Source organism: Hemicordylus capensis, chromosome 3 (genome assembly GCF_027244095.1).
Source record: "Hemicordylus capensis ecotype Gifberg chromosome 3, rHemCap1.1.pri, whole genome shotgun sequence".
Classification (NCBI taxonomy): Eukaryota; Metazoa; Chordata; class Lepidosauria; order Squamata; family Cordylidae; genus Hemicordylus; species Hemicordylus capensis.
The window spans coordinates 232,255,213-232,279,264 of record NC_069659.1 but is presented as its reverse complement, the minus strand read 5'-3'; the positions used below and the strand labels follow the sequence as shown (position 1 = coordinate 232,279,264).

Sequence of the window (24,052 nt, the reverse complement as noted above, 5' to 3'; positions counted from 1 at the left end):
AGTGTTTGGATTCTTTGTTGTATAATAACTTTCCCTCAATGAATCCCTATGTGGATTCATTACACACCTTCATTTCTTCTATTCATTTTGACTGGCACAACTGCCATGTGCCAACTACACCCCACTCCCACCTGCAAGGCAGTGGGGTACTACTCAGTTTATCTTCTAGGATTTTTTTCAAGTGTTTAGGCGCTTTGGTGTTGAATAACCTTTCCTCATAATGAATCCCTATGAGGATTCATTACACACCAAAGAGTCTAAACACCTTAACAATTCCTAAAATATAAACTGAGTACCCAGTGGCTTGTGGGTTGTGGGGCAGTTTGGAACATGGGATGCCACTAATTCCCCACCCCCACTTGCAAAGCAGTGGGGTCAAAATGAACAGAAGAAATGAAGGTGTATAATGAAGACATCAAAGAATCTAAACACTTCAAAAATACCTAAAAAAATAAACTGAGTACCCCAGTTGGGGGCGGGGAGAGGAGGGTGTAGTTCACACATGGCAGTTGACAGTTGGCACTGTCTAATCATAGTTAAAATGAACAGAAGAAATGAAGGCGTATAATGAATCCTCATAGGGATTCATTATGAGGAAAGGTTATTAGACACCAAAGAATCTAAACTTGTCAATATTCCTAAAAATTAAAATGAATACCACCCTGCCTTGCAGGTGTGTGTGTGGGGAGGTGTAGTTGGCACATAGCAGTTGACAGTTGGCACTGTCCAGTGACAGTCAAAATGAACAGAAGAAATGAAGGTGTGCAATGACTCCTCATAGGGATTCATTATGAGGAAAGGTTATTATACACCCAAGAATCCAAACACTTGAAAAATAATGACTGCACATTTTGCTCCATAACTCCACTTCTACAACTGCAGCCCTGTAACCAGAAGGTTACAAGTTCGATCCTGACCAGGGGCTCAAGGTTGACTCAGCCTTCCATCCTTCCGAGGTCGGTAAAATGAGTACCCAGAATGTTGGGGGCAATATGCTAAATCATTGTAAACCGCTTAGAGAGCTTCGGCTATAAAGCGGTATATAAATGTAAGTGCTATTGCTATTGCTAAGTGCTACAAGGGTTAGGGTTAGGGTTAAGGTTAGGGTAGCTTAGTAGTAGTTGGGTTTTTAAAAAAATTTTAAATGAAAGCTGGGGATCCGTTTTAGGGTTAGGATATGGCAATTTCAAATCCCCATTTTTTCCTATGGCAGAAATGTTCAAATCAGTAAAAACTAAAAAAATTCATTAAATTTCAACCAAGTGTCCCACTGCCTTGAACTTTGGGTGGTAGGTGGCACGCATGGGGACCTACCCGCCACCCAAATTTGGTGCCCCTAGGACCTTTTTAAGTGGTCCAAAGCGGTCAGAATATGAATCAAATCAAAGCCAATACAAATCAAATCTGGGGTGATTTTGAGGGGTTAGATTGGCATACAAAACAAATCAGGGGTGATTTGGACACAAACTGAATTTAAAAAAATTGATTTGTGCACATCCCTACATCACCCTCCTCACAAACTGCTACTAGTCATTGAAGGGAAGTTTCTGATGGCACTACTGGAAGTTTCCCTCCTTGGGACTAATAGAGGCTTTGTGGGGAGGGATTCTCACCAAGACCACAATGTGGCAGGAAAGCATGGGAAATCCCTTCCCCATGTACCATGGTTCCAATTCTGATTGTCCTCCCTCAATTACTGCTTCATATATTTGCTTTGAAATTGGCATCTTTGACACAGGCATATTAACTACTCCCCCTGGCCCCACAAAAAACCATTGCTAAACATTCATGTTGTTTCATTGCTGTTCAGTATAATGCTGGCACACTGTTACTAGTTACTTATTTACTGATACTATTTTTCTCAGTATCATTTTTCTTCATCTTTTCCTTGACTGTCCTGAGCTTCATTCACCTTCTTTGCCCTCACTGCTATTTAATTTTTTTTGCTGTGGCCCAAGAGCAGGTTACATGGTTATGTTTATCCCAACAACCCTATGAGGCAGGTAGGGTTGAGAGAAAAGTGACTGGCCAAGAGTCACTCAGTGAGTTTCATGGCTAAATGTGAGATTTGAACTCAGGTCTTTCCGGTCCTGATCCTATATTCTAACCACTGTTGTGATGTTATCAACAAAACCAGAATATATGGCAATGAGGACAAAAAAGACTAAGGGGAGTGAGGGCAAAGAACATGAAAAAACCATACCAAGAAGAATGGGCAGACAAAGGAACAAAAGGGCACCAAACAACATAGAAACAAAGCCAGTTTGTTTGCAATGAGTGTCAGAAATCAACAAAAACTGGGCACTTTTTGACACTCATGAAAGCAAATATGAAAGTAGAAAAATAGTTTCAGCTTAGCCCTAATGTGAAATATTGACATGTCTTGTGAACCAGATGTCTTCCAATAATCCACCAGAGGGCAGGTCAAGACCTTAGTTCAAAACTCAGGCATGGCAACAAATGCTTTTCAATTTTGCCCACCAGGAGAGTCTCCTCCTCTTTAGACTGCAAGTTTTACAGAGCTTGATTTTTCTTAACCATGAAATGTGATGCTTCCTTTTGATCCCTAGCTGATCAGAAATCCTAGATTAAGAAGCTATATATCTCCAGAGTTTAATGAGCTTGCTGTCTTCACAGGCAGGGTGTGAAACACTTAATTAATCATCTCCGAATTCACCTCTGAGAACTTCTACATGATGTTTTTCAGCTGCACAAATCACTCAGCGGAGACAGTCTAATAGTACCTTTAGCCCCACCTCATGACCTGCCATTGATTAAGCACCTGTGAATTAACTCAAATGAGGATTTCGTATAGGATGTATATGTGAAAGTTTCTGGCCTGTAAAAAGCATGAACTGATGAAATCTATACAATTCAAAGAAAGAGAATATTCCTAATGAGAGGAAAATAATTTTCTGGCCAACTAAATTCCATTTCCTTACTGATCATCTGCACTTGTAGTCTCCAATTCATTTTATTAAACATGGAAAGTAAATATCTATCTGTCTAAGTGATGCAAAACAATCAGTTTACACACTCCACATTCTCCCTTCCATTTAAGACAATAAGTTCTGGTAAGAACTAATCTGTAGGGGTATGCACAGAACATTCTTTGCAATTTGATTAGAATTTGGACTGAATTCCAACTGGACTGCCTGTCTGCAAACCGGTTCAGTCGAACCAACTGGCTGCTCTGGTCGATTTGATCCAACCAGCTCAAATTGGTTCAATTATCCGAGGGGCCATGCTTGTAAAATCCAGTAAATCCGGAATCTGGTATGTGACCTCCACACATGTGCAGAGGCCATATGCATGACCTCCATGCATGCAAAGAGGCCATTTGCATGACCACGTAAATGGCCTTTGCGTATCCGCAGAGGCTGGAATCGCACCGCCAGGCTGCTGGGGGGAGTACCATGGTTTTGAGAAGTGGCATCCACCACTGCCAGATTCAGTAAGCACCTACTTTTAAAGGTGCCCTCTTGCCGACACCCCACTGGTTGCCCTTAGAAGCCTTTTAAAGGCAGGATTCCCTTTTGCTTGTAAAGGGGAATCCTCACCAGATTCCCTTTCACAAGCATAGCCTCTCGAACTGGACTGAACCAGTCTGTGATGAACCAGGTTCAACCCAGTTTGATCACAGACCAAACTGCCTTTCCTGGAGAGTGGTTCAGTTCATAATTAAACCATCGAACTGGCCCAATTTGTCGCAGACCAGTGCAGTGTTGACTCGTCCATGCACACTCCTATTAATCTGCCTATTTCCTTCCCCTATAATCTTTATTAATAATTACCATCTTCACAAGTTAGCCCACTTCCACCTCAAACATTCAAACATCCACCATCTTGAATTGGGGTGGATGACATCATCATAAACTTTGCTGTTGAGGTATCCTTATGTGTCCCTACAACTGTACCCAATTTGGTTCGAATTGGTTAGGCGGTTCACAAGTTAGCCGACTCGCACCTCAAATATTCATGTGTTTGCCATCTTGAATCAGGGTGGATGACATCATCACAAACTACGCCATTGAGGTGTCCCTATGTATCACTACAATTGTACCAAATTTGGTTCAAATCCGTCCAGGCATTGTGAAATTTATTTATTTATTTTTATTTAAAATATTTCTATACCCCACAAAGCCTGCGTCTCTGGGCAGTTTACAATTAAATTGTAAACCACCCAGATTTTGATAGCCCTCAGCAGTGTTCCCTCTAACAAGAATTCCCAGATGTTGTTGACTACAACTCCCATAATCCCCAGCCAAAGGCCATTGCAGCTAGGGATGCTGGGAGTTGTAGTGAACAACATCTGGGAATCCCCGTTAGAGGGAACAGTGGCCCTCAGATGCATGAAAATGTGGTGTGGGAATGATGTAGTTATTTCACATGATAAGCATATCAAATAGAGGAGATTAAGTATGAAGTTTTATAACTGACAAGTTAAAAAACACAAGTTACCAAGGTTATATGGCAACTAACCCGCCGCCCCACGAGAAACCACAGAATTAATAGAAAAAATATGTTACTCATCAGTAAAGCAAGTCTTTTCATCAGAAGATTAGAAAGTGTTGGCTCCATGCCTTTGTGATATGAGGTGAGGTTCAAAGTGCTGCCCTGACCCCCTGCAGCCCTGCCCCACCTTGCTGGAGTCCCTTTTCTCTTTCTCTCACCTTCCTCCCCCTCCCAGGGCACACTCTGCTTGTCCACTATATCCAACTTTGCCTGCCGGTCTCTCTCCAAAGCTGCTACTGCCACTCCTCCTTGCTTATCACTCATTATCCCCTGCACTGTGATTGGGATAGTGAGTGACACACAGAAGGGATAGCAAGGCCATCTCCGCTGCTGAAGCAGCAATGGTGCTGACAGAGGGACCAGCAGGTATAGCTTAGGGGTGTGCAATTCGAATTTTCGGTGTTTCGATTTGTATCTGAACTGAAACACCCCTATTCTGTTTTGTATCTGAATATTGCCAATCCGAATCACCCCGATTCGATTCGGATCCGAATTAATCCAAATCTGAATCTGAATCTATTCGGATTAAAAAATGGGTCCTGGGGCCAAAATAGTGGGGTGGGGTGGTAGTGCCCAATGGGTGGAGGCTACCACCCAAGTTTCAGGGGGATTGGGCAGAGGGCTGATCTTTGGTGAATTTTTGAAGTTTTAGTGTCTTTGGGGCAGATTGGGGGCAGAAAGTGGGATCTGGGGCAGAAGAGTGGGGTGGGGTGGTAGTGCCCAATGGGTGGAGGCTACCACCCCAATTGCAGAGTGATTGGGCAGAGGGCTGATTTTTGGTGAATTTCTGAAGTTTACACGTTTTTAAGGTTTACCCCCCATTAGGTATAATGGAAGGTGTATCGCTTCACGTCGGGGGAAAAGGGGTGGCCTAGAGCGGTGTGGGGTTGGTGGTAGTGCCGGGTAGGGGTAAGGAAGCTACCTGAATTTTTTCAAAGGATTTGGGCAGAGGGCTGATTTTGGGTGAATTGTTGAAGTTCACGCGTCTTTAAGGTTTTTCCTCATAAGGTATAATGGAGCTTTCCGCAGCCCCATAAGTGCACTTGTGGGGTGCTGGGGTGGCCCAGAGCTAGTGGTGTTGTAGTGCACATAGGGTGCCAACCACCCCCATGGTTTGCTAACCCATGGGGTACAGGGTTCTATTGTTTCTGAGGTATTCTGAGTGTGGATTCTATGATAGCAAATTAGAGTGGATTCATGGTGTCTCATTGAAAATCTCATTTGCTATCATAGAATCTACACTCAGTCAGAATACCTCAGAAACAACAGAACCCTGTACCCCATGGTTTAGCAACCGATGGGGGTGGTTGGCACCCTATGTGCACTACACCACCACTTGCTCTGGGCCACCCCAGCACCCCCCAAGTGCATTTCTGGGGCTACTGAAAGCTCCATTATACCTTATGAGGAAAAACCTTAAAGACGTGTAAACTTCAACAATTCACCAAAAATCAGCCCTCTGCCCAAATCCTTTGAAAAAATTCAGGTAGCTTCTTTGCCCCTACCCGGCACTACCACCAACCCCACACCACTCTAGGCCACCCCTTTCCCCCCGACGTGAAGCAATACACCCTCCATTATACCTAATGGGGGAAACCTTAAAAACTCGTACACTTCAGAAATTCACCAAAAATCAGCCCTCTGCCCAATGACTCTGAAATTGGGGTGGTAGCCTCCACCCATTAGGCACTACCACCACACCCCACTCTTTTGGCCCAGATCCCATGTTATGCCCCCAATCTGCCCCAAAGACACTAAAACTTCAAAAAGTCACCAAAAATCAGTCCTTTGCCCAATCCCTCTGCAATTGGGATGGTAGCCTCCACCCATTAGGCACTACCACACCACACCACTACTTTGCCCCTGGGACCCAAAATTTGAGCAGACGTCACATCTGACCTTTTTGCATTGAAGTCAATGGGAGGCAAAAAGGCGGGAAATTCAAATAGACGTCATTGCTCAAAATGGAGGGGGGGGAAGAAGGCCACAAAATGGAGCTCCGAAACATCCGAATATTTCAGATCCGAAACAGGGGTGATTCGTTTCAGATCCGAAATTTTTTGGGGTTCTTCGGGGGTGATTCGGTTCGGATCCGAATCACCCAAAATTGGATGTTTCGCGTACAGATCGTTCTGTACCCGAAACATTATGCACATCCCTAGTATAGCTAGGGATGTAGGGGAAGAATGGCAGTTCAGTCCCCGAATAGCAAAGCAAAACCAGTTTGGTGAGAACGAAGCCAAGCAAGAGGTCTTGAGACAGTTCTTTAGCACTGAAGAACTACACAGATTTATTTAAAGAATAAGAGAGAAAAAGGGGTGGCGCCTGGGGATGTATCCAGTAAAGCACTCTCTGGGAGGGGGAAGCAGACAAGGGAAAGAGAAGAGGGGCTGCATCAGCAGGCCTGAGGATGCCAGGCCAGCTAAGCAAAAGAGCCAGGAAGAGGGGCAGCAGTGACAATAGAGAGGAGGAGGGGTGGGAATAGAAGGTAGCAGCAGGCAGGTGGGGGTGACAATGGCAGGGGCGTAACAATAGGGGGCAGGCAGGGCACGTGCCCTGGGCGCCACCCCGGCGGGTCATGTGGGGGGGCACCAAAAAGTGGCTTCCCCCTGCCCCCCTGGATCGCCTGCCGAATGTGGCGGCGGGCGTGCGGTGGCAATTTGGCGGTGGCAGGCGGCGGCGGCAGGTCGCCCGCTGAGTGCGGCAGTGGCTGGCGGCTGGCAGCGATGGGCTGTAGCGCGGCCCGAGCGGCGGCGGATCGCCCGCCGAGGAGTGCAGGCAGAGCGACGCCGAGCCTGCCTTCTGGCCCGGTATCGCTTCCCAACTGCACAGGCACACCTGCGCATTTCATTCTGTGAACTGCGCAGGCATGCCTGCGCAGTTGGGAAGCGACGCCGGGCCAGAAGGCAGGCTCGGCGTCGCTCTGCCTGCACTCCTCGGCGGGTGATCCGCCACCGCCACTCAGGCTGTGCTACAGCTCGCCACCAGCCACCGCCGCACTCGGTGGGCGACCCACCGCCGCCTGCCGCCGCCGCCAAATCGCCGCTGCACACCCGCCGCACTTGGTGGGTGACCCACCACTGCTGAATTGCCGCCACCGCCGGCGATCTGCCACCGGGGGGGCGCCGCCGTGCCCTCACAGGTATGGGGGGGCCGGGGGGCACCATTTCAGGGCCAGAGCTTGCCCTGGGCGCCGTTTCCCCCCGATACACCACTGGACAATGGTGATGGGGTCCCACAGTTACTGCCTTTGGCCATCACCTCATTTAACCTCATGATAGAGGCAAAACCTTTCAGTGTAACCACAACCTACATTTAAATAAATAAATAAAAAAATCAGGATTTCCAGAATTGAGAGAGGCTTAACTAGCCTCATATAAACCATTGGAAAATATTATTAGGACAAGAGTCGCCAAATAAAGAAGAACAAGAAGCTATTCTCATGATCGGTAGAAAGTGGACTAAGGGAGCCTAGCCCACTTTCTACCAATTGTGGAAACCACCAGGCTCGTGGGCAAACCTGGTGGTTCCCAGGTGGCTAGCAGCCTAGTTCACCCTTCCCTTACATTAGGTTAACGGAGTGAGCGCTCCATGAACCTCATTTTATTGCTCGTGTGCCGCTGCGGCGTATGGCGACACACGAGTACACCGCCAACCAGGAGCTTCTTGGGATCGGGGGTCCCCCTAGAATGCCCTGCGCACCTGTGAGGGGCACCCTGGGACTTCTGGGGGCTGGGCAGTCCCCGATCCCCGCAGCCCCCACCGGCTCCATGATGAAGCCGGTAGTCGTGTGGGCGGCCAATCTGGCCTCCAAGGGCTCCGGGCATGGTCATGTGCTGGGAGAGCGGGCTAAGATCGCTCTCCCCACAGACCTCATCAAGGCACTTCACAGTAATTGTGTGAAGCGCCTCCAAGCCTTCTACAAAGAAAACAACTTTGCCTCAGTAAACTTTTGAGATTTTCAACAAGCAAGATTTTCCTGGGGTTTTTGAAACAAAAACATCGACAAAAGTCTGCTCCAAAGCAGTGGGTGGGTGGGAGGGATATGGGATATGAGGACAGCTCCTTTCAGCTGTCAGCACTGATGAGGCAGAAAATGGGAACAACATTTTTGAACCAATTTGTACCTCTTAAATTAGGAAACTGTAGAAACAGAAATCTCCTGCCTATACTCCTATTAGTACTACTACGTAACAGCAACAGTAATATATTATACTGTTTTCCATGCACACTGTGGCAGAGCAATCATACCCCCAAATTGAGCTTATATCAAGCACAAATTGAGCCTGTTCTCATGACCATGTTGGGGGTGGGTTGGAGGGGTAGCACATTCCTATCCTGTGCCTCCCAGACTACCCAAACCCCTGGTTGGGTTTCCTTACTCAACGCCCACATGATCAGGCTGCTGTGTGCTCCGGGAGGGAAATAAAGTCCAGGCTGGGTCTGTCAGTAGCCCACAATGCATTGTGCAAGCAGTGGAGAAGCAGCCCTTAATACAGCAACAACTTTTCTCTGCCTGTCCCCACTTTTTGCCCAACTCTATGATTAACGTAGCCGCTGGCAGCCTGGGAACAGTTTGAAACATGCCAGCTGCACAGATGACCAGAGCAAAAGTCCGGACAGGCTCCATTTTGAGTCCTAACTCACTTTTAACCTGGATAGTGGATCTGGGCTACCCAGGTTTGGAACTGCTGGGTCAGGAGGACTCCCACTGCCCCAGACAAGCACAGGTTCCTAAGTTAACCATATCCTACCCAGGAATCTGTGGCCATGGGAACAGACTCATTGAGGCGCTTTATACGACCCACGCAAAGCACCTTACTGGGCTCTGTGGGGAGAGCGGGCTTAATCATGGAGCCAGTGGGGGCTGCAGGGATCGGGGGCTGCCTGGCCCCCAGAAGTCCCAGGATGCCCCGCGTGAGTGCATCCCGCTGTGGCAGCACACAATCAACTGCACGGGCTTAGCAGAGCACTGGCTCCACTAACCTGGTTTAAGGGGAGAGGTAGTTTTGGTAGTTTGCTGCCGGGAGCTGCGTGGCTCCCGTGTCAGCAGATGACCCGGAGAGATCGGGCTAGGCTCCCTTAGCCTGATCTCTCCAGGTCATGGGAAGAGTCTCATTGTGTTGCTCCTTGTGCATTCAATATATAACATATTCATGGCATAGTACAGGATGAACTGGCAAGGTATCCATCAGCATAGCCACTCAATAAAATCAATATATGAGTTCTTTAGAAAGTAAACTGTTTTATAGCCTTTTGTTGCTGGATATTAGTAGCTTAAGGTTTCAATATGCAGATTTGGAATGTATTTGGAATAAATGCATGCTACTAAGCCAACCTAGGCAGTTGCCTAGGGCAGCAGTTTAGAAGGGACAAGACTTTTGCACAGCATATAATGGAAAGGCTTTATATTCTTGCTAATACTGATAAATATATTTCTGTTGCTCATGGATACTAAATAATAAACTAAGAATGGAGAGTCTATATTTAAAAGCATGTCTAAAGGAGAAGAAGATAACCATTACGGGTACATTATTATCCCAATACATGTATAGGAAAACCAATAGAATCTAAGCACCCTGAATGGTACAAAGAAATGAAAATATACATCCATATAACCATTGTTACATTAGCTTATACATGCTCACATTTACTCTAAGTAACGTGATAATCAGGACATTTAAAATGCACAGAATGACAGTTTGCTGCTTTTTTCTTTTTTTTTTAAGTGTATTTTGGCCAAAATTGTAATATCTTTTTTTAACATTGTAATGTATTTAAAATTTATAGGTTCAATGTACTTATTAATCAAATAGATAACATATGGGCATGAAAACATGTAAACCTCTCAAAAGGGCCCTGAGGAGGAAAGAGAGAGGAGGAAGTATGCCAAACCTCAACATCAAGATCCACTGACTGAGTGGATTTGATGTGTCAGCTAACCAGACAGTGTGAAGAAACTCCAAACCATCTCATAAGATTCAGAAAAGTAAGAAATCATCAGCCAGTTTGAGTAGTCAAAGAAATGCCTTTGGTAAGAGTTTCCACCAAGCTCATAAAGATAGATTTCACTGGATGTCTCTGTGTGTGCCTAGTGGAGCCGATGCGTGGAGTGTCTGCTTGTGGTCAACCACAACACAGATGTATATGTCATCCAATAAGCTTCAGGTCTGTCTTTGTCCCAGGTTCTTATAACAATACATTATTTGTTGTCATAATATTTCACATGCCAAATTGACACAAAAGTAATTTCCTTGCCTACCTTCATGCTAGTCTCCCCCTTTTCACCCTGTTCAAGAGAAAATGCAAAGACAGAGAGGAAATACAGGTAGAAATGTTGACAAGCTAAGGATAAATGAAAGAGGTTTGCTCTAGATAAACATGTAGGTTGTAGACATGTTTTTGTAAAAGGTATGGTAGAACCATCCTTGCCTGTGGTGTACACACTTGCTGACATCCTGACTAATGAAGCACCCATGTAAGAAGGCTCTGCAGGGACCCACTGGGAGTCCTTGCACAACTCCCCTAGCCCTCCTATTATGTGTATTCTGTTGTATCACAGGGCTGACACTTCCAAGGGCTGCTCCAACTCCAGAAGCGCTCTGCCAGATTGGAAACACACTGCTGAGGCTCAGAGACATGTTTATGACCTTGCAGAGCATTTCAGAGTGAAAGAAGTGCTTGGAAGTGTCAGCCCTGTGGCTCAACCGAGCACACACAGGAGGACTCGGGGAGCTGCATGAGGGTTCCTGGTGCATTCCCGTAGAGCCTGCTTATATACAAGCTTTGTTAGTCAGGCTGTCAGTCACTCTTTTCTTTTGTCAGTCACTCTGTTGTCTTTGGTAAAGCAGTTTTGCAAGCACTACCAAACGCCATAAAAAACCTTTTGCCCAGAGATGACAGCACAGAGCTTAATCTCTGCCAGGGCTCAGGCCTGCCATCTGCTTTAAATGCCAGGACACAACCCTGGAACATATGAGGTAAGCACAGTTGAAAGCACTCCTGAGGAATTGCAGAGACTTTTTCTCTCACCACTGAATAATGACAGAGAGTCTCTACACAAAAATTAAAGGAAAGAAATTCCAGATTCGTGTGTGATGCTTCCAGACAGACTTGTATCTCTCTAGAAATTATGAATTAAAATCATAGGATTGGCGGGGGGGGGGGTTGAATACACACGCCACAGGTGACAGTGTTTTTTATCCTAGCACCTCTAAGTCAACGTAAAAAAAATTGTAGCCATATATGCTACAATAATGCTGCCACAAGGATGCTTGTGGGTGCAAGTCACTTCATGAGTATTACACCCATCCTGTGTCAGCTTCATTGGCTACCGGTCCACTTCTGGGCTAGATTCAAGGTGCTGGTGTTGACCTTTAAAGCCCTACATGGCTTGGGGCCAGGGTACCTGTTGGACCGCATTCACCCATATGAATCTGCCAGGGCCCTGCCACTAACAGAGATCTGGTTGGCGGGGACTAGAGACAGAGCCTTTTTGGTTGTGGCCCCTTGGCTTTAGAACACCCTCTCTGAAGAGCTTTGCCATGCTCCCTCCCTCAGTGTTTTTAAAAATCTTCTTAAAACACACCTTTTTAAGGAGGCTTTTTAATGCTCCTTTTTTTTTTGTTATATCTGGTAGGTTCTTTAGCTTTTTATAATTTTCAGTATTTAGTTTTTAAAATAACCTTTAATTTGAACCTAATAATGATTGTGGTTTTTAATCTCACAACTTTTTGTTTAATTTAGTTAATTTTATTACTTTTATTGTACCTTGTATCTATCTTATTGTTGTGAGCCGCCCCGAGCAGTAGTGCACTGGAGGGGCGGGGTATAAAGATTTTAAATAAATAAATAATTTACTTTGTAATAACAGACTTAAAAAACTGAGAAGTGTTGGAATTTTAAGTTCTGCACAAACTGGAAATCAGTGCAAGGATAAGTCCTCATCTTCTGCTACTATAATTTTTTCAAGAAGGAGTTCTTATGAGAGTGATCATCTCCTTGAAAAACAGAACATTAAGAACTGAAAGACACAGCTTTCATGTGAGCGCTGGCGTGTGTATGCATGGGCACATCTTTTTCAAAGAAGTGGTATTGGATAAAGAAGACATGGCAAATTATATATGGAAAATTATTTGAGAAGTTCAGAAGAATTCCAGACATTAAAATTATTATGAGGAGAAGGAAAGAGAGCACTTTGTTGGACCATGTCCAACAAGAGGAAAACAAAGGATAAAAACAAAAAAGTTGGTTGAATATTAGGGAGGACATGCCTAATTCTCAAAGGGCAGTAGAATATCTGCAGTGCACACCCACACACACACACACACACACACACACACACACACACACATATATATATATATATATATATATATATATATATATATATATATATATATATATAATCCATTTTACTGTAATGGCTTTTCCTAAAAATTCTGGGAATTGTATGATGAGTGGGGAACTGAAAATTATTTGTCAGGAATCTTTAGCACTCCTTAGCACTCCATTTCAACGGTCCCTTGAGGAAAGGAACACTGATAAACTGGTTTTAGTTGTGCAGTGTTAACCATACTTTAGGGGGGAAAACAACCCCGCAAAATTAAATCCTCAATTTCTGAAAGTTTCCCAAAACAAATCAGAAATGATAGAAAGTGGTTAATTCATCTGTTTATATACTGCTTCCCATGTATATTACTGCTGCATTAAGGACAGGAATAGACATTAGACTTGAGAGGGATGGCTAATGAGTCAGGTTCTCTTTCTTACTCCCATAACATTTAAGCAAGTTACTTGAATTATGACATCATAACATGGTTCATTTCCTTGTCTCTACCAGTCACTATATGGAGCAGCAGGTAGGCAAATGCACAGTACAATATTGTCATAAGATGGATAAATATGCCACCCTAGACAATATGGGAAGAGCAGGTGGAACTCAGGATGCCCTGCCAGTTTTGACAGTAGCCCATCTCAAGCCTAACATCTTGATTTGCCTTAAGAGTGGTTGCTAGATGTGCTACTGCAGTTGTGCACAAAGAAAAGGTGTGCCGTTTGATCACATTTCATACTGCAGTGCCACCCACATTATTTAATACAGGCTGCAAATATGGCATTTGAGACAGCCCTCAGGTGATCATAATAGTCATAGTTAAGTGGTATATGATGCAACTCAGCAGTTAAAAGCAAGATATTTGATCATAAAGCGTAATTTGATGCAAAAGGAGGGAGGATTTATGTACCCAAAATAGATAAGAGGCAATTTCAGCAGGTGCAGCTTTTCTCAGCCCTAAATGACAAGCTGCAGGTGCCAAAATTCCCTTTTCTGAACGATGCAAGGTACAGGAGGAGCACACTCCTTTTTTGCATCTAGCCATCCTATTGTCAGTTAAAAGAAACCTCTTTTACTTATCCTTAAACACCCTGTACATAAGTGTAACATGCTGAGGTAAAATATGGCAGATTGTTAGTGCCATGCAGAAGTTACCTTTGGGCCAGGAGGACCAGGAAGGCCAGGGGCACCTGGTAAGCCAGCTTCACCCACCTCACCCTGAGAAAAAGATCCATGAAATGGAGGAAGAAGCAAATGCAGAGAGGAGTATTTTTAAAGCCTTCTGTACAGTATAAGCAGCAATGTTATTCTAGATGTGAAGGGCAGAAATCTCATGACACAGTTGCAGTATTGCCTAGGGGTGGGGGTGGGGCAGAGGAAAAAAACTGCAAAGGTTAGAAAGAGACCAACTTTGCCATTCACAGGAGCCAAGTGATATCTGTATTAACCCACATAGTTAGTGATTCTTCAATTTCAAAACAACCAATCAAATACTGGGCAGGTTCCAGACTACATTAGTAATGACTGTCTTGTCCCATTCTTTTCAATGGGACTTTGAGACATGACTAACTTAGTCTGAATCTTATCCATTGTTCATTGTTTTTCCCCCTATTGATCTTGTCCAGTCTTTCAAAAATTACTGCCTTGTTGCCAATTAATGCCTTCTTGTCATCTTTGCCAAAATATTTTGGAGGCCTACGAAATATTCTTTCAAAATATTTTTGTTCGCTTGCTTGTTTTTTGAAATGTTGCCTCATTAGGCATTGAGTCTTTCTCTCCCTCTTTATATGAACGTGGGAGCTATGTTAATATAGAATAGAAAGAAGAAGAGAGGCACCCTGTAATTTGAATGTACATTCTGGTCCATGTAGGTTTTACATGACCACTTCATAAACTACTTAAAAGGAAATTCCCCATTAAGCCACATGTGTGAAGAATTTAGCTCAGGCTACTGCTTGTGATAGAAAACCAGGAAAACGTTTCCTATATTTTGAGTCTGACAATTAGACAATGAAGGCAGAGGAGTTTATCACTCCCAAGATGCTTTTGCCTGCTTAGTGAGAACATCCGTTTCAGTGTGGCTTCCACCCCAGCCTTCCAGATCATTTCCCCATTAATGGATACCCATCCTTGGATTCCCCTTCTTACAGGATGAAATGAATCCAGTTTTTTCATTGATTAAACAAATCAGGCAAATTAATCATCTTCTGTAAGAAAACATAAACCTTTCCTTGGTGTGCACCCACACAGCCCCATATCAATGTCATGCTTAGTACTTCGGAGAGCTGTGAAGTCTCTAACTATTTAAGGGTCAGATAATGAAGAAACCATCATTTTCACTGAAAATGGAGGCTGTAAATTGTACATATGTATGTGAACAATAGAGCGGGTCTTGTGCCAAGGGGACTAAGTTTCACTTCCACATAGAAGACAAACTTCTCAATTTATATAGATCTAATAAGAAGGCTGCCAAATCTTGCCATTTCAGCCACAGAGTGCACATCAACTCCTGCAGAAGTTATGGTTGCACAATAAGTGTAACTGCCAGCTGCTGAAAATATTAATTTTCATTTATATTATATTTCACTTCCTGAACACTTCCTTAGCATTCCATCTCTACTCCAGTATGCTTTGTCCTCTTTCCCCATTTTTCTCCCTTTAAATGCTCTTGACTTGATTTACCTCTCACTGTTCAAGGAGCAGCATTTTCTTTAAATACATCCTCAAAATCCATGTTTTCTGTGGAGCCTTTGTCTCAACCCACTAGCCCTCATACTCCACTGGTTTACACGTCATGCAGCATAATGTGGGCAAAACTAGACTTTCAGAAAATACATGGAGACTACTTCTCTGAAAATCTTCTCTACACCCCTCTCCCTGATATTTCGGCTTTCTATGTACAGCGAAGTTTTAAAGTGAGGAGACTGCAAGCATGCATTCTAAGGTGGCATTGTCCTATGATATGGCCTGTGTTATGTGTCCCTCTGAACATTTGAATCAGGTCTCACTTGTGGTTCAGGAGTGAAGTTGCTGAAGGATACCTAGAGCTGCTAGGTATTTTATATGTGGATGTGACTGCAAAATAATATTCTCCCAGGAAGATGTAAACCAGTTAGCAGTTCATGGCTTTTCTGTACCCAGAATCCCAGCAGGAACTGTACTAAGCAGCTAAGAAAACTTAATAGCTCTTGAAAAACAGAAAACATCTCTAGTCCCAACCTCTTACAACAGATGCTACCCAAAAGGAATGACAGCGGTTGTGATGGCTCTTAGGGAAGTCACACTTACTTCACTCCCAGTCACTCAGAGCCAAAGCTACTCAATGTAGGAAGTGATGGAAGTGCTATGACTAGGATGTGCTTGTGTATAGGAGTAAGATAAGGATGGTGTATCCTTTGCCAGCACATTCCCAGATGGCTGAGGTCCACTTTAATGCTTTAAAACACTTCTGAACTTATTCTATTATTTGATTTTGTGCTTCTTATATGTTTTGTTCATACCTTTCTGCCATGATATCCTTGAATTCCAGGGTCTCCCTGCAATGCCAAGTAAGAGAAAGTGTAAAAATATAAACTAGCTTGGGCTAAACTGCACTGATTAAACCCACTTCCTCTTTCAGGAACACAAACACAAATCAGGACTCGGATAAACATTTTAAATATAAAGAAAACAAAACAAAGTTTTCAACTCAATTCACTTTTATATTGGATAATTAGTAGCCCTTTTCAGATATTGTTCCCTGTGTACACTGAATGCAGAAAAAGGAGGAGTGGGAACATGGTAGTTAGCCAAACCTCTGCACTAACATACTCCCTTGATATGCCCTTATCCAAGCATTTCCATGTTCAGTCCTTACATGGGAACATAGGAAGCTGCCATATGCTGAGTCAGACTATTGGTCTATCTAGCTCAGTATTGTCTACACAGTCTGGCAGTGGCTTCTCCAAGGTTGCAGGCAGGAAACTCTCTCAGCCCTATCTTGGAGAAGCCAGGGAGGGAGCTTGGAACCTTCTGCTCTTCCCAGAGGGTCTCCATCCCCTGAGGGGAATATCTTACAGTGCTCATACTTCTAGTCCCCTATTCAAATGCAACCAGGGCAGACCGTGCTTAGCTAAGGGGACAAGTCATGCTTGCTACCACAAGACCAACTCCTTATCTGCAGTGGTAAGCACTGAATACCATTAAGAGTTCCTCCCCATAACTTAGTATCCTGGCCAACTCTCTGAAAGCAGGGATGATAACATCCAAAAAGACTTCTAGCATTTAGTACATATAATCATTTGAGGGGACAAAACACCCTCTTGGGAGGAATGGAGGAAGTATTGTCATGCAGTGGCAAAGAGAACTCTATGGTAGCAAAGACAGCCAGGTTTTGACATAGCAATCTTTCTCTTTGCTCCAGCAGGGAAGGAAACACTGAGGTCCAGGGCGTAGCGAGGTTCCCAGTGGCCAGGGACAGAGTAAGGCAGGGGGCCCCTAGTGTCTGCGAAAAGCATGCAAGCCCCAGTGCCGAAACCATGCACCCTTCATCTGTGAGCCCCCGCATTAATTACATTGGGAGTGGGGGGCCTCACCACTGCGCTGCTGCGCCCCGCCGCTACTTCACATCTTTGCCACCAGGAGAGCAGCAGTGGTGGGCGGGCTTCCCCTTGTCTACCCCCCTCTCTACGACCAGCAGGCACACAGGCTTCCCTTCCTCCTAACAGTGTGCCTGCGCTATTTTAGTGTGGAGACTGTCGCGTGTTGTAAAGTCACAGCACACAGCAGTCTCCATACTCAAACAGTGCAGGTGTGCTGTTCGGAGGAAGGGAAGGGCCTGCACGCCGGCTGTCAGTAGAGTGGGGGGGAAGCCTGCCTTCCACCGCTCCTGTGCTGGTGAAGATGGGAAGTAGCAGCGGAGCGGCTACTGGTCCGGTCAACCCGAACCTGTTGAACAGGGCCGGTTTGATGTCGAGCCTGGCTCAAACTGAACCGGCTCACACATCCCTAGTCCCTAGCCTGGGTTAGGCTGTGCATGAGAACAGCCTCATGATGGGGTTCTCTAGCAAGTTCCTGGCATGCTCATCAATCTCTTCTGGCTGGACCTCTGTCAACAGTGCTAAATGTGCTAGGGCCAATCCTAATCTTCAAAACACGTCTTATGTGGATGGGTGGGCCCAACATGAGCCCTTCACATTTTAACAAATTTCATACTAACTAGCCAACCCGCACAGAGCATCTGTGCGCTCTTTGGGGCTGGCTGTTCCCTTCTCCCTCCTGCCTCCCTCTCCCTCCCTCCCTTCTGCCCCACACTCTTGCCTCTCTTGCCTGCCCTCCCACCCCACTCTCTCTTGCCCCCCCTCCCCCTCCCTCCCACCCCACTCTCTCTTGCTCTCCCTCCCCCTCCCACCTCTCTCTCTCACCCTCCCCTCCCTCTCACCCTCCTGTCCCAGTCTCTCCTGCCCTCCCCCTGCTCCTCTCTCCTGCCCTCCTCTGCCCCACTCCCTCTTGCCCTCCCCCTCCCCCTGCCCCACTCCCTCTTGCCCTCCCCCTCCCCCCTGCCCCACTCCCTCTTGCCCTCCCCTCCCCCTGCCCCACTCCCTCTTGCCCTCCCCCTCCCCCCTGTCCCACTCCCTCTTGCCCTTCCCTCCCCCTGCCCCACTTCCTCTTGCCCTCCCCTCCCCCTCTTTCCCTCCCCCTCCCCCCTCCCCCTGCATTTTTAAAAGTTCTACTTACTTGGCCACCGCCACCACTCCTCCTCCCGGGTGACGAACAGGAAAGTCCCGCTGCCCGGTTCCCTCCCACCCCAGTCTCCCACGGGCTCCTCCTGGCCTGGCCGGCGCACCTGGCCGAGAGCCGCTTCCGTGGCCTGTCCCGCCAGCGGGCCCATCACACCAAGTGCCGCTTCCACGGCCTGCCATGCCCACTGCCGCCGCTTGCCAGTCTTTGCAGCCAGCGGCAGGCCAGCCACCTCTCCCCCCACCCCCACCTTCTGCCCTGGTATCGGGGCCACCCACCCGCCCGCCCGCCCGCCAGCTGGCCGCCTCACCACCTCGGCCCTCGGCTGGGCCCGCCACCGCTTCGCCGCGGGCGGGCCTGCGGCCACCACCCATCGTCAGGCTGGGACTGCCAGCGGCCATGGCTCGCAGCTGGCCAATTCTCCTCCTCCTGGGTGTGCCAGCCAATCAGGCGCCTCCACAGCCCAGCCAATCAGCTGGGCTGCCGGGACACATTTTCCCTGGCACACCCAGGAGAAAGATAGATAGATAGATAGATAGATAGATAGATAGATAGATAGATAGATAGACAGAGATAGAGATGTACAGAAACAGAATGGCCAACATCCTGACAAAGCATGTGCCCATGTGCCAGGAAGAAAAATCCCCACTGAGCTCCATAGTGCCTATTGTGTGAGCCAGGGGCATGAGTTTCGTCAGTCTTCTTCCACACCCACACCACTATGTCACTGAATGTCACACAACCCTCAGAGACATGCTTTTAGGTGGCAGAAGGCACTTCTGGCAGAAGGTGAGAGAGGTGCAAATCACTCCCCCACCTCTTTCACAATAGGTCCTGTAGAGCTTAGGAAGCTTTCTGCATTGGAAATGTGTCTTCCAAGTGTGAGGGTGATTGCTTAGTCAGGATGTCAAGAGGAGAGCTGGGCTTGTGGTAGCAAGCATGACTTGTCCCCTTAGCTAAGCAGGGTCCACCTTGGTTGCATATGAAAGGGAAACTAGAAGTGTGAGCACTGTAAGATATTCCCCTCAGGGGATGGAGCCATTCTGGGAAGAGCAGAAGGTTCCAAGTTCCCTCTCTGGCTTCTCCAAGATAGGGCTGAGAGAGATTTCTGCCTGCAACCTTGGAGAAGCCGCTGCCAGTCTGTGAAGACAATACTGAGCTAGATAGACCACTGGTCTGACTCAGTATATGGCAGCTTCCTAAGTTCCTGCGTTCCATTGAAAAAGATCTGGGTACACAACAAGTGACAATTTCCTGTAACCTTCAAATGTCAATGTAGGCTTATCTAGAACTTGGGCCTATGCAATAGAGTTAGTCCTGTAATTTTGAGATTTACTAACATTATTTACTACTATATTTGAGTAGTAGATATTTTTGAGTAGTATATGTACTAAATTCATTTAGTATATTTTGAGATATACTAACATTGTTGAGGCTAAAAATAAAAAAAAAAAGAACACCACCTCGCTGCTTTGATGTAAGATTCTTATTTGTCCATTTGTAAAGCATGATTGACTGATCTTCTTATAATTAGAACATTGATATCAATAACCACAATCTGACTTTTGATGCATTTCACATTTTTACTCACAAAGTATTTGAAATTTCAGAGGACAGTTATAATATTTAGTATTTATTCCAAGTTCCTTTCTCACCTTTGGTCCAGGGGGTCCTGGCAAGCCCTGAAGATAAAAGCATATCACATCATGATGCAATAAAACACTGAAAATCTCTACAGTACTTGGTAGGAAGTACTAGGATGTGAGGGTTTGCCTTTCATTTATTTCTTCTCACACAACATAATATGTATTGAATTTTATTAGCTGAATCATGTTTGTAGATATCATTCTCAATAGTAAGTAAATTCATTGGTTGACATGAGGGAAAGTACTCAAAGTAGTCCCAACAATGCCTAACTTTTTTCTTCTTCATTTCAATGGGAGTCCCACTGAAATTAAATGAAAAAGTTAGGCATTGTTCTTCAGTGGGACTACTTTGAGTAATTTTCCTCATCATTTTAGCCACTCTAAGGCCAATACCATATAAATGACTATGTCTCAGTAAGAATTGTTTGTGTTAATTAATTTAATTATTACCTATGATGCTAATTAATGTAAATCTATTTTGTGTTATTTATAGGCTCTAAATTGATCACTTTATTAAAGATTAGCTAATCCCTCACAATCATTTTGCACAAACCACTAAATTACTAAGGCTGTTCTCAGTTGTATCGAATTTTAAAGTTTTTTGTACAAAATTTATTTCAGCTCTAGCTCATAGCTGTCTCAGAGCTTGGTAACACAACCATAATTTAGAGGATGTTCATAGTAGTTGTCTCAGGATGTTCCCCACCATGTCTTGAGATAACCACCCCTGTCTACACAGAGGAATCTCCACATCCTTTGTAATTGTCTTTTGAGCCACCCTAAGGACATTGCTTCCTTCCATCTGATATAACAGCCCTGATATTGTGCTCTGGAGCATTTATCTCAGAATTAATAGCCCCTGATTTGGTCAGGAATCATTGAATCTCTTTCCTTTCCACTCACTTCAAATTCACAATTTGAACATGCAAACAAATCAGACATTGAAATGAGCTCAGGGGTTTTTATACTAGGATATTTGAGTAATTGGGCATTTAGTTGACTACACACTTCAATGAAACAGGCAGAAACAGGGACCCTGAATAACCACCAGACTTTGCAGTTTAACCATCGCCTTATTAATCCATGCAGCCATGCCACAACGAGCCTTATGTTCTCATGTAATGAGAAACTAATAACCTTCATGCAAGCAAATGCAGTGAACATTACAGAAAAAATTAAACAGATACCTTTCCATCCCTGCCTGGCTTCCCTGGTTCCCCTGCTTTTCCCTAGGGCAACAAACAAATGTGCCTTTTTGAGATACTGATTTGATAGTCCTTATTTTAACTGAGTGATTTCCACCTTGGGAGAGTGTTACTGTCACCCTGGGCATGGTATTCTGAGCAGAACATCAAAGAGATTTTAGGAATTTTTTAGGATTTGGGTTTGTATTGACAATGAAATAATTGCAGCCAGAATGTGATTTCCTCACCCCAGAATGTTGCACGTGGTAATGTAGAGGAAATGGCATTCTTATGCAACACGTCCACAGACATATGACAGAAGATAATGGGGTTTTTGATGCAACATTGTTCTCCTCACATGAAATCTCTCTTTCTCATTCAGTCCTAGCCCCATTTTAGGAACCTGACCGGAATCAAAGCTAGGAGTGTGAGAGGTGGAGGATCAGAAATCTGTGATGAAGTATAAGTCAAATCATATTCAGGAAGAAGAGACACAGTCGGTTAAAAAAGACTTACAGCTGGTCCAGTTGGGCCTGGTTGCCCTGGAGTGCCTGGAAGGCCTGGTGGCCCAGGTGGTCCTGGAGGTCCTTGGATCCCTGCCTGTCCTTGCTCACCCTGAGTCGTATTGAAAACAATGTTATCATCAAATACAATCTAATATGTAGCACAATGACAAAGGATGTGATATAAAGCAAACAGAGCCTGAGCAAAAGGAGAAGAACTAAGCCAAGCAAGCTGTTGTTAGTACCTACAATAAGCTAGAAAGAGGGGTTTTCCAAAATGTTAGCAAAGGCCAACTGCAGAGGGATTTTCTGTGAAAATCTCTGAATGAATGTTGTTTTCAAGTCCCCATAAGGAATGAAAATCACATTCCGATCTTGGGATGAGAAAAGTGAAGGCAAATATTAAAATCTCATTAGATGCTCTTGCAATCCTTCTTATAACTAAACTACACATCACCCACAAACATGCATAAATAGCCTAGTGACACTTTTTGAAAAGGAAATGACACTTCTAGAGGATCAGGAGTGAAGAAATGGCAGGCAGGGAGAAGCACTTAATCTTTTCCCTTTTGCAAACACATACTTGAAACCTTGTGGAGATAATTTGGGAGGGCAATTTGGAATGAGAAACAGGGGGCAGGGTAAGGATAAGTATCCCACCCCACCCACCACTTCTCTACTCCAAACCACCTCACTAAAAGTAGCTTTTCCTATTCAGAATGACCATTAAGATCATTTGTGTGTAACATGTGTAGAGGCTGTTCACACGAGCGTGCAAAACCGGGCTAAGGGACCCCAGCCCAGTTTTGCACACTCGTGTGAACCACCGGGATCATGCCCAATCCTGGTGGCTACGTGGTGGCAAACCCGCCAAAGTAGCTTCCTTATAAAATGAGCTTAAGGAAGTGAGTGCTCCTGCTCCCTTAACCTAATTTTTTGATCGTGTGTCTGCCGCAGCTGTTTTCAGCTGTGGCGGGCACACTCAGGGTGGTGGAGGAGTATCCCAGTAATACTCCACACACTCGCACAGTGCATTATTTGGACTCCTGGGGGTAGGGCGACGCATGGTGGCACGTCCCGGCACCCCGACCCCAGCAACTGCCAGGCGAGCCGCAGGTGAGCTGCTGCTTGTCTGGGCGGGCAATCCGCCCACCCAGGGACTGCCAGCTGATCATCTGCAGGGAAGGTAAGCTTAACCCTCCTTCCCCGCAGACAGCCTGCAAGCTCTTCTCACTGATCTTGAGAAGAGCTCTGTAGTGTGGTCCTTATTACTTTACCTTTGAGGGTTTAACAGATATTCATTAGGGGTAACACCAGATAATCCCATTAAAGTTCTCCACCTCTCTTCTCTTACACAGTCTTTAACCATTACTTGTCCTTTCTTATATCTGGAATTATTTAGTTCTGCTATTTTTTCCTACTGTTTGTTTTCCTATATTCAAAAGACCTCTTAAAATGCATATTTTCTTTTCAGGCTTTCCAGACTGATTCTCTTACTGTTGACTTTGTGCTTTTAATCCCCTTTCCCTCCCATTGGACCTTTTAGACTCTGTGCTTTGTTCTTTTGGTTCAATCCAGTAATCAACTTTATTGATTTCCATATGTATTTTTATACCATGTCACAGTGGTTATGTGAAATTGTCTTACATAGCAGAACATTAAATCCATACATAATGAAACCACTTCATGCTTAGCAAAACTTTTAAAAATAGCTTCAATTAATGATTAATAAATAGTATGCAACATCTGATAAGTATGGTGTTTGTTCTCTAACTTATTCCCTCCATTCAGTTACATTCTATATAACTTCTAGAGCACCATTCCAGGCTAAATGTATTCAGGCACATATCATAATGCTACTGTGATAAGAGGCTTTGTGTGGATCAGCATCTTGCTATAGGAGAACTCTTGCTGAGATGAGCCAACTGCACTTATCTGCACAAACCCACATCATACTGGAGGAGAGGAGAGCTGGTCTTGTGGTAGCAAGCATGACTTGTCCCCTTAGCTAAGCAGGGTCTGCCCTGGTTGCATATGAATGGGAGACTAGAAGTGTGAGCACTGTAAGATATTCTCCTTATGGGATGGAGCCACTCTGGGAGGCAGAAGGTTCCAAGTTCCCTCCCTGGCTTCTCAAAGATAGGGCTGAAA

The 24,052-nt window shown here is 45.1% G+C and overlaps 1 protein-coding gene across 11 annotated transcripts in view; it reads right to left on the bottom strand.

Annotated features, from left to right (window-relative positions):
* The window catches only part of COL13A1 (collagen type XIII alpha 1 chain), a 184,874-nt gene that overhangs the window by 92,147 nt on the left and 68,675 nt on the right, over positions 1 to 24,052 (bottom strand). For 9 of the 11 annotated variants that reach the window (XM_053304228.1, XM_053304224.1, XM_053304226.1 and 6 more), the window contains 6 exons: positions 21,915 to 22,013; positions 21,402 to 21,443; positions 20,224 to 20,250; positions 16,351 to 16,386; positions 14,006 to 14,068; positions 10,778 to 10,804 (listed from right to left, as the gene is read on the bottom strand). In XM_053304228.1, coding sequence (XP_053160203.1) covers positions 10,778 to 10,804; positions 14,006 to 14,068; positions 16,351 to 16,386; positions 20,224 to 20,250; positions 21,402 to 21,443; positions 21,915 to 22,013 — 294 coding nt within the window. The remainder of the gene's footprint in view (positions 1 to 10,777; positions 10,805 to 14,005; positions 14,069 to 16,350; positions 16,387 to 20,223; positions 20,251 to 21,401; positions 21,444 to 21,914; positions 22,014 to 24,052) is intronic. The other 2 variants (XM_053304232.1, XM_053304235.1) reach the window with 1 other exon arrangement.